Source organism: Thalia democratica, chromosome 1, assembly GCF_965202585.1.
Source record: "Thalia democratica chromosome 1, ktThaDemo2.hap1.1, whole genome shotgun sequence".
Taxonomy (NCBI): Eukaryota; Metazoa; Chordata; class Thaliacea; order Salpida; family Salpidae; genus Thalia; species Thalia democratica.
The window spans coordinates 67,238,158-67,249,688 of NC_139165.1; the positions used below are offsets into that span (position 1 = coordinate 67,238,158).

The window sequence follows — 11,531 nt, forward strand, 5'->3', positions numbered from 1 at the left end:
CTATAATCAAGTTACTTTTTTTTTAATTTTACATAAAATATAATGTATCAGAGAAATACTGTAAATTAAACAACCATAATCATATCAATTTAAGAAATATATATATATCTACATTTTGGATGAAAAATATTTTCATATACTTTCTTGAAGTTAAAGCTAAATAATTTCAATTGATAAAATATCAATCTTTTAACATTAAATGAATTTATGTACGTAACTTGTTTGCACATAAGGATACTGTAATTATAATGAGCAATTCTTTTAAGAAACAAAAAACTGAAACTAAGTGTTTCAATTTGTTTGTATTACGTAAGAAATCTTCAGGGTTACGTAAGAAAGGGTTGAAAACTCAAATTTTAGTTTAACTTTTTGTTATTTGTTTATAAAAAATAACCATGTAAATACTTTACCAGTTTACAATTTCTACAAATATTTTTTTAGATGTTTGAAAAAGCAGCTAATTTGTTAAACTTAAAACTTTTTCAAAACCAAATTCAATATTACCTTGAAAATTTACTAGTAATTTCTTAAAACTAATTTCTTATTTTCAACTTATACCGGAAAATATTAAGCTTTTTTGTTTTTGTTTTACGAAATTTATTGATGCCATTTAGCTTAAAGCTGTTTAAAAAATAAACAGTTTTCGAAACATCTTAAAATAAAAACTAAATTATTGTGTATTTGTCTCCTTTTTGGATGATATTTAGTCTATAAAGTTATACCGTTACATTTCAAATTTTAACATTGTTTGATATTAACATACAACAATTAATTAGACTTTTTAAAGACTAGACATTAAATATAAAACAAAACTAATACTTAACTATAGAAGCTACTCAAAAGTATTACTATGTTTAAAACAAAAAAAAAGAGCAGTTTAAAGCTTATACTTAAGTCAAGTATGTTCCTTGGTTGAAAATCATAAGCAGTTTTATCAAAGGATATGTTTGTTTATTACTCTGTAAACCTTAAAGTTATAAAATATAAAACAGTAGGGTATAGAGCAGTAGAACCCTATAAACTGTTTTGCATGGTAACAGAAATAAAAATTATTTAATTATGAAGCTTTGGTTTGCATCAACCGAAATCAAATAATAATGTTTTTCTAATATCTACTTATAAAAAACTGTATTTTTGATTAATCGTTACGCATTACTAATTTACATACAAACAGAATAACAACATTTTTTTGATTAACTAAATATTATTTTACCAACACAATATAAAAAAAAGCACAGCATAATGTAAAATAATAGCAAAAGAAAATAAAAACTAATAGTAGTTTTTAAAGTATGTAGGTCGGAGAGCTTTAAAATTGGTTTGACTAAGTTTATAATAAAGTAGTTATGTTGAACTTATTTTTTTGAATGTAACTCAAAGTAGTAAAAAAATACTATTTTAGTTTTAAAATGGTAAACTTTTAGCAATAGTAACCTACTAAATCTATTTTAACATGGCTAATTCAAGTTTAACAAAGTATTAACCTTTATTTCTTTTTGAAACTTCTGCTACAAAAGTTTTTTAACTTAACCACTAAAAGTGGTTTAAAATAGATAATGTTTTTGAATATGTCTTTGATACACTTGTTTTACTTTAAACTTTTTAAAATTTACTTTTATAATGAATTTTATTTTTTCAAATAGATAATAACATACACAAAAAACATTAAAAAAGCGATATTTTAAAACGTTTGTTTTCAAATTATTATTTTTTAATCAAAATAATAATGTGCTAGTTTTAAATAAATTTACCAAATTTTAATTATGCTACTAAAAATATTATGGCGAGAACAGGATATATATTTTGACGATTAAAGTTTATAGCTGTCATTGCTATTTCCAGTTTTATTTTGCATAACTGTTTTACTTTTTCTGTTTAGACAAATCAAAACTATTGCCTCTATAAGGAGACCTGCAGCAAGTATTGACATCACCGCTATCACCCAGTCTGGTATGTCTGAGTTTTTGCAAGATTGCGGAACTACATTCGGGGTTTCTTCTATTTTGCTATTCTTGTTTGTGAAAATATATGGGTGCTCCTGTCAAGTTTAGAATTGATTTAATATTTGTATAAGTCATTAGCTCTTCTTCTTTATCAATTATTTTTAGCTCAAATAAAATATGTAACTAACATCTGTAGGCACTTTTAGATCGTAAACTCCCCATTCAGTAGTCTTATTTCCAACTGGTTCTAGCTAAAAATCAAAATTTAATTTATAAAAAATGTTAAAAAATAAACAATACACATTATACATACCATATTGTTCCACAAATTGATTGCTCCCAATCCATGCCCTTTGCTGCTAAAATGAAAGCAATCAGGAGCAAAAAATGTTGCGTCCACTTCTCCTTTCTGTAACATTATAGTTTGCTTAACAGTTTAGTAGGTTTAATTACAATTTTTTCTCAATATTTTTGTTTTTCAAAACACAACAATTAAACATAATTTTTTTGTTTCTATAAGTTTTTAAGACCTTAATTTTTTTATTGTATTTTTTTATTTTATGAGTATAGTACAAAATAACCTACCGAAATTACATTTTAGATTTAAATAGTACATAAATTATACTTATTATTCGACTTCTGAATTAAACAAATCGATTTAACTGGCTTAACAAAAAACTTACTTAGACTTTTTTATTTCTTAAACTTAATTTACCTGTAACACTGTACTGTTGTTACTTTAAAAACGCTACGTAAAAAAAGTTTATATGTTACAGCTACTTGTTTTAGGGTTAGTTTTATATCTAAGAAAATTTTAAATAACTTTAATAGTTAAACTTTGATACTACCTCAGTGTAAGGCAACACTGTGTTTCTGAAAAATGGCTGGTTAACAACAGTAAAGTCATCTCTTGTGTCATAACGACCACTTTTTTCTAGCAACTCTTGAGTTAATCTCTAAAATTTTTTATTAGTTTAAAAGAATCGTTTTAAGAAACAAACTATTTTATGAATATAAAAATTAAAAAAAAAGAGAAAGATAACTAATCTATATTTTATAAAAATTGTCTCTGTTTAATATATTATGTTTTAAATACAAAGTTTGCACGAAGTTGTTTCCATTTTCCAAGTTTTATCTTTTAATTAAGGGGTTGAAAAAAATTTAGTGCTGAATTCTAACTTGATACTCCCATGTTTCTGTTTTGACAAACTCTAGTTCCTCTTCCGTACCCTGAGCAACGTATGGACACTCAATTTGCTGCACAATGCCGCATTGTGGCGTTGAACCGAAACCGTATCTTACTTGAGGCAGTAAATATATTTCTAAAATCTCAATTACGTTCACTAGCGTGCGGGGAAGCTGTAGAAAAAAATTGAAGATTGTTGCAGCTTTATTTAACAAAAATTAGTTTTTAGTTTTCTGTTTTTAAATACGTTGTCTATATTTATTGTAAATGTTTTTCTTTCATAACGTAAAAAATCAAAATTTTTTGAAATAACAAAACTAACTTCAGCATGCAACACATCGAGACCCTCTTTAAGTTTTTCAATATATTTGTCAGGTCTTGAGTCATCGTCAGACAAATCGCAAAGATCATTTCCTCCGATAAAAATTGTTAGAATTTTCCAATCATGCTCATAATCTATTTCCTTTGTTATTTAAACTAAAGTTTAGTAGAGCTTCTATGTTTGTGATAAACAATAAATTGTTCTAAATAATGATTTAAATATATCTGTTTTTTTTTTCTTTTCAATTATTTTACGTATTTTTTATTGTACCATTTTTTTCACGCTGCAAATACATTTATGCTTTATTAGACGTAACATAAATTCATAGTGTTGTTTATTGTTCTAATATGTATAAAAAATTTTAAACAACTTTTTTAGTACTTAAAACTAACCAATGACAAAACAGATTTAGAAAAGTAACTAGTTAAAAATATGTAAAAAAAATCTTTTAGATATGACGTCCTAAAGTCTATAAAAAAAAATTCCTACTATAATAAAACTAAATATACTAACAAAAGAAATTTATTAAATATTTAAGTTAACAATATTTTCTAAACTTTATGGTTAAGTTTTAAAAGTAGACTAAACAAGAAATAAAGTTCAAAATTTTTTTTGGCTTACTGTTGCAGTTGTTGTATCTAATTTTGATGTTTTTGATTTTAGTTTACAGAATTTTCATTCTTTGTTTTTTTATTGAAACATGTTTTTGTATAAAATGTTATTATAACGCAATAATTGTTAAACTAAGAACAACTCATTATCAATAACAATTAAACTAGTTCAACTATTTAGAAAGCTCATCAAAGTAATACCGTTCCATTTGCAGCTTTAAGTCTTCTGATAAGCTCACGGGCTTGATCGGGAATATCTCTGTAAAAGTATAAGTTATTAGTTACTAAAATAAGGTTAATCTGTTTACTGCTTACTCTGCTCTTGCTCCGGGCACTGCAACATTGAAGCTTCCTCTTTCAGGCACACCGGTTATTCCTGCTCCAGTTGAAAATCCTTTTATTTCGGGGTTGAATTTTCGGAGTATATCTAAATAGTTTTTTTTTACTTAGTTGTCTTCTTTAAAAGGCTTATATCAGTATCTTGTTTGAGAATTTTGTATAACTTTTGCTCGAACTAAGATAAAGCTTTATTTTTATTTTTTTCTATTTTAGATAATTGTAAAATTTTAAAGTTTTCTTAATTTACTATTGAAAATTCTTCAACAAAAAAATTTACAAAAGTTTTGGTTCGGTCTGTAAGCTAAATTGCACTATAATATTACTACTTAAAAACTAAACGTTTTAAAATTACTTTAAACTTTTATACTTTTTTATTGCATAATTTTAACAAAACTTCAGTAACATCATTTCAAAGCCCAGCTAGTCTTTGACTAAAAACAAAAGAACAAGAATAAACAACTAAAGTTTGATGATAGTCAAAAGATAACTTTTTATGTTGCCTTTTTAGAGCAGTTGTTTTATATTTTGTGATACAATGTTCACAAAAATTTACGCTATACTTACTCAAGAGAATACACTTTTATCAACAGAAAACTAACACATTTTTACAGTGTGAATTTTATTTGTAATTTGTTGAAAAACACCAATTTACTCTATCTTTTTATCAACATAGATTTTTTATTCAACAAAAACCAACTTGTCAGTGTCATGGTATCATCAAGGGTGCCATCCCCACCAACTGACCATGAAACACCTCGGTATGTTTTTGCAACTCCTGGCAAGTATTCCGCATCGGCACCGTTTGCTGCCTTATGATTTTTTGTTGTTAAATTGTGTTATTTCAGGATATTTTACTAAAGTTATTGTTTTTAATTGTTTAGAGGTCCATTGATCATTTAAAAATGTTAGTCGATACTTTATAATTAGTTCAAAATTCTCGTTGTGTTTTTTAAAGTTAGTTTTACAAGATTAATAGCATAAACTTTCAAAAGATCGTTTAATTTTTATATTTTTCTACTATTGTTATACTTATTAATAAATCTTAAATTAAAAAAAGTAAGTTAAGTTTAAGAAAATTTTTCAGAAAAAGTTATATTTCAAATAAATTATTACTTTTTCCTCCTACAAAACAAAATTTTTTAAACATATTTCAAATATTCACTTGTTGTACCTTTTTTTTTTCCTACACTGTATCACTTAAAGCTATAAAAAATTGGTATCTACTAAATGTCTTTTTCTTTTAAAGTTTTGTTTACTATTAAGCTTTACCTGATGTTTTTTGTGGTCTTCTAACTTATTACTGCAAGTAGTAACGCTTTGAGTATCTAATTGCTTATAAAATAAAATTATTAACATATAAATAAAACTTAGTCTTTATTGCTTCCGAAATATTTTGCTAAGAGTTATTTAGGTTTCGGATTTTATTCAAATTTTCTTTTATTTTGTTCAAGTGTTTTTGAACGCTTAAATTTCAACATTAAAGAATAGGAAGAAGAAAAGTTTTATCATAAAAATAACTTACAGAGTTTTACACTAATTTGATATAAATTTTGACTAATAAATTTGTGGTTGCTTACAGTATTAAAATAACTAAATTGTTATTTACTCTCTTTTTATTAATTTAAAGTACAAATATAGATGGGTTAACTTTATTTCAAACTTATAAATGTTTTTAGTCATAAAACCTTCATGTAAACAAGTTTTATTGTTTACATTGTAAACTCAAGTTCAAGGTTAAAAACAAAAACTGGTTTTAAACCCATTTAGGTAAAATAGTTTCCATAACTAACGTTTAAAACAAAACAAAACTAACGGTTATCGAGTCTCCCAACGCTCCAATAACATTTATGTCTTGCGGACGTAGGGTGTGTACTAAAATGTTGTTTGATTTGTAAAGTATTTTTTATTAAATTTGATGCTGTACAAAAATTATTTGTTTTAATGTTTTAAAAACTGTTTGGCTACGTTTTGTGAGTAAATATTTTGGTATATAAACTCATTATCTATATATGAAATCTATGATTTTTTACGCATTTATAAGTGAAAAAATTCTCATATTTTGTTTTTAAAAAGTGCTTTTTGTTCAATTATAATAATCTTAAACAAAAATATTTTCACTTGAGACATGTTAATACGACGTATTAAAAAAAAAAATCACATACAAATTTAAAGTCTTATAAGATGATTTTTCAAATTTAATAAAAAAAATTAGAATTTTTTCCCTTTTAGTATTAATCAGTTTATACTCTAGAAATTTACACTTCAATGTGTTTTTATTATTGCTATTGATTACTACGTTTAAACTTTTGTATAAAAATTTTGCTAAATTCAAAATTTAAATTATTAGTACAAAATAAGTTTTTGTCACTATTTATAAGCATAAAATTAAAACACAAGTCATTATACCAGATGCAGTTTTAGGAGTTCCTTCAAATTTTACACCCCAATCATCTAGTCCTCCAGCTGTTTTTGTTAGTTTCGGTTTTCGTGACTAAAGAAAACGAAAAAATTTCTCAAAAGTTTTATTTAAATTTGTTTATTTTAATCAAAATACATGTTACTTACTCTTTCGTACTGTTTTGCAACTTCTAAAAGCTTATCCATTTTTTCACTCCAATCTTTTGAGGCTATGAAGAAATCAAAATGAACATATGACAGTAGTTTAAACAAAAAAAAAGTTTTTGTAAAATAATACTATCTTTACGTGAAATTTTTTTTCTTACATGTCGCTAACAACAAAATAAATAAAGCTTCTAAAAATAGGTTTTACAATTACTTTATTTATTAAAACTAACAAGGTTACTTTACTATAAACTAGTGCAATAAAACAGTTACATATATAAAAACTAAACTAAGAAAAAAGCCTAGACCTGAAAACAAAAGATTATTCAAATACTGGTTTTAAGCCATACAATCGCATTAACCTGCAAGATACCATAGTATACTGCTACTTTACCTCTTACTAATTTTGTAGTGCTTTGTTTAATATATTTAATTTTTATCGTTCTTAAATAATAATTAAACAAAACTATTTTTTTAGAAAATTAAAGATCATCAACTCTTTTAAAAGTAAATTAAGAAGTTTAGTTTTTTTAAACTTTTATTCTCAAACTGAAACTTAGAAATCTATTAAAGAAAACGTGAACATTTGTAAAAAAAAACTTGTCTAATATAAAATAAATATGTTTATTAAATAAACTTATAAATTATTATTTATTCAAGCTTGAAAAAAAAAAGTTTTTTAAAGTCTTTGTATATGTAATATATACTGACTAAAGCACTTTAGGCCAAAAAACATTATATATGTTTATTGAACGGAAAAAAAAGCGCTCAAATATTTAGTCCAAGGATCTGGTGTACGAAAATGCCTTTCGGTTATCGAGTCATACACCAGGATACAGTTTAAAGTCATGTCCAGGACAAGTACATTAAAAAGTACATTAAAGTAGAACTAGTAAGCAAACCCTGTTTTTAAACAAAAAATACATTTATTTTATCAAATACAACATAAATTTATTTTTACTTTGATAAAACTTTTTAAAATTATTTAGGTACAAAAAATAATAAGATATATATTTTTTTAATATTTTACTATATTTTACAAAAAAGCTATTATCATAATTAAACTCTCTAACTCACATGAAGTACAGCTCAAATAAACTTGATGAAGTAGGATTAAATAGAAAATTGTTATCCTCATTGTTTTTCACTTAGGTCAAGTAGCCAATTTCTTCGTTGAGCATATAGCTTATAACTTGTCAAAATGATAAAACCTTTCTGTAAGCCGTTTATTTTATACCTATAGTTTTTTTCACAAACATGCAAGTAAAGTTAATATTTGTAAAAACTCGTTAAATGTTTAACTATTGTTTTTGCAAAGATCAATTAAATTTTATTTGCACTTTTTGTTTAGCAAACATACTAAAATTTACAACCGGTAATTGCATTAAAGTGGTTTTACTTAAACTTGAGTTTTTATAGAAAAATGAGCTATGTAAACACAATTCTTCAAGACTTTATCACAACTTTTTATATAGTAATTGTGTTTAATTTTTTTTTTTTACTTAACTTGTTTATAAAAGCTCAAACTAGGAACTATTTTATTAATTGGCTTGAACTAAAAAAGTAAAAACATTAAAAAAAACTAAGCTTTTGTATATTTAAAACAAAACTAAAAGTTTTAAGTAACAGTTTTTTTTAATTAAAACAATAAAACTGTCTATGTAAAACTAGTAAAGTTATGATATTCCTTAAAAATACTGATAATCAAGTATCTTTTCAAACTTTAATAAAACATCTTTTATAACAATGATTTGAAATAATTTTGTATAAGTGTTGTCAATCATTGTTTGATCTATAGCAAAAATTTTGTAAACTAAAGTGTTATATTAAATCTTTTTTTTAAATATTAATTTGTCGTGATTGTTTTTTTCATGCTTACACTTTTTTAACTTAAATTGACTTAATTGAATTAGTTGTTAAGAATATTTTTTTTTAAGTTGTGGTCAAAAGTTAACTGAGAAAAAAAGAATACAACTTGTATAAATTGAAACGGTTTTAATTTACAGTTTTAGGTAAAAACATATTAAGAAACTTAGTTTTCTTTATTGACTGTTGAATAATGTTACTTCAGAACATTGAAGTCTGTTTTCTTTTTTTTATAATCTTTACTTTCGTAAATAGTTTTTTGAATAAATGTACTTTTGTATAGCATATATGCTAGAAAATTATTGTTTTTATTTTTAGCAAATAGTTCAATCTATAGAGGTTTTAGTTATTAGTAACTAGTAAAATTATTTGTTTTCTTTTAAAGAACCCGATTTTCTTTAATATATATGATTTATTGCCAAAATTTCGAAGGATAAAAAAAAATTATATTTTTTCTAAATAAAATTCTCTTCTAATATTCTATATACTACTTTTTTATTAAATCAAGTACAAGAATTTATAAAGAATTTATAAATAAAAAAATGCGAATTAAAACGTACAAATGAAATAGTTGTAAAATAGTAACTTTGCCTTAACTTAAAATAACTATTATTGCATTTACTAGTTAGCATAGATTAAGTATATATAACAGATCTTATAGTATACACTAAAATTTATTTTATAACGAAAAGTTAGATTCTGTAGACAAATATTCGTAAAAATGATTTAATTCCTATACACATATCATAAGTTCATTCCTGTGCTAAAAAGTAATTTGTGTCGTAATATTAATGTAGTTTTGTATATTTCTACACATTGTTAAGTTTTATATTTGTTTAAAAGTTACTATAGTCCTTATACCTCCTTTGTTTTACTAAGGTTTTTAATAATCTTAAATAATTAGTTTTTATATTTTTTTAAGCAGCATATTCTATTTGACAACCTATTTTTTTTAAATGAATCTCTTTTAGATTTCATGATTTTCAGATATTCTTTTTTTTTAATATAGTTCTGACTAACATTTACATTGTTTTTTTAATAAGCCTATGGTTACTTACTATATACATTTAACCCTGTTTTTAGTTTTTGTTCTATTTTAGCCTTGTGACTATTACGTAGGCTAGTAAACATTTTAAAAGCATTAAAGCTTCCAACTAAAAATACTATTTTTACAGCTTATTATTTTTATTGATAAAAATCAACGCTCAAATATTTTGGTCTAAAGACCTGGAAAGTAGAAAGACTTTTTGGTCAACAGGCTACACACCAACTATCTAATATAGACTTTTTTGAATATCAAAACGGAAAAAAAATTAATGCATTAAAAATTTGAATTCTTACAAAATTAAATTCCATAAGAAGTACATAAATATTTTTAAATGAAACTAAATACAATATGAAATGTTACTCAAAATAACTTATTTTAAAAATTTAAAATTATATAGATGGTTCATTAGTTGTAGAATAAATGTTTCTTAAAATAATAACTTAAGCTTATTGACTTGTTTTAAATTATTTATACTTGCAAATATATACCTATTAGACTATATCAAGATAAACTACTTAAGAAAACAGCAAACTAATACATTTAGTTTGTTTACTAGTCTAAAATTTAGTTTGTTTACTACTTGTTTTAAGGTCTTGTCCTGGACAAAGACGTTGAAATGCATCCGTGGTGTGCGACTCGATAACTGAAAGGTTTTTTCGTGCACCAGTTCCTAGGAATGAACATTTTGAGCGTTTTTATTTTGTCGCTTAATAAACAATTATACTACAATATGGTTTTATACGAAGAAAAATAAATAAAAATTTAGCTAACATATTTACATTTTTATATTAACTTTTTTATTAATTTAACTATTTAAAATTATAAGATATATATCAAAACTTTGTAAATGAACCTACATAAAAAAAATATTTTATTAGACGGTATAAAGATAAAATGTAGCAAAACTATTTATATAAAGCACTAATAATTATCATAGAAAGTTCTGTGTTGTAGTATCAAAAAGTGGAAAATTATCTTTACAACAATAACTGTTAAGATCATAAGTTACTATATACAAGGTTTAATTTTTAGAAAACATAACTTAAATTTATACAGTTAATATTAAAAAAAAAAAAAAAATTATATTAAAATATACAACTAACTATTATTTCTTTTTGATGTCCACTTATGCCCCCTTTTTTCTTCAACATTAATCACCTTTTTTATGTTCAACAATTTTATTGTTCATAATTTTTTTGCAAGAAGCTATTATCCAAGTAATATTAATTTGATACGTTTTTAGTTTTACTGTTTTTCTTTTATCTGAATTACTTTACATTTTGGTTGTCTTATCAAATTGTAACATTCTAACTTACTTCGGTTTTCACAGTAAATGTTTGAAAAGAGTTAATTTTTGAGTTTTGTTACTCATATTTATTTTTATATGACTACATTTTAAGGTTTAAGAAAGTAATTTAAAAATTTTAACCGGTATATTTAAAAAATATAACACCTTCAGTATAAAAAATACGAGATTGTAAAATAAACAAAAACGTGGGTAGTAGAAATTTCATGAACTTTAAATGCTTTACTAAAGAAAAATTCAATGTAAATACTTTAAAGTAGTAACTTTTATTTAACCTTATAATTTAATAAAAGGATAGTATAGAATTTTTAGTAAATCATTAAAACAAGGATATGATACTAACTTTTT

General features: G+C 23.8%; 1 protein-coding gene across 1 annotated transcript; it reads right to left on the minus strand.

Annotated features, from left to right (window-relative positions):
* Window positions 1-1,810: 1,810 nt before the first annotated feature.
* Window positions 1,811-7,005, minus strand: LOC145838203 (phospholipase B1, membrane-associated-like). The gene is made up of 12 exons (XM_082945766.1): window positions 6,967-7,005; window positions 6,808-6,892; window positions 6,215-6,273; window positions 5,099-5,210; window positions 4,378-4,489; window positions 4,264-4,321; window positions 3,452-3,592; window positions 3,123-3,302; window positions 2,792-2,899; window positions 2,257-2,352; window positions 2,132-2,194; window positions 1,811-2,038 (listed from the first exon to the last, which is right to left on the minus strand). The coding sequence occupies exons 1-12, from the start codon at window positions 7,003-7,005 to the stop codon at window positions 1,811-1,813; spliced, it is 1,281 nt and encodes a 426-aa protein (XP_082801892.1).
* Between the last annotated feature and the right edge of the window lie 4,526 nt (window positions 7,006-11,531).

Bases quoted from the DNA above. Each gene is read 5' to 3' on its own strand.
- LOC145838203 (XM_082945766.1), bottom strand. From the start codon at position 7,005: ATGGATAAGCTTTTAGAAGTTGCAAAACAGTACGAAAGA. The intron at 3,593-4,263 runs GTATTACTTTGA...TAAATAACAAAG, and splicing joins TTAAAGCTGCAAATGGAACG to GAAATAGATTATGAGCATGA. The intron at 3,303-3,451 runs GTTAGTTTTGTT...TTTTTTCTACAG, and splicing joins TCGATGTGTTGCATGCTGAA to CTTCCCCGCACGCTAGTGAA.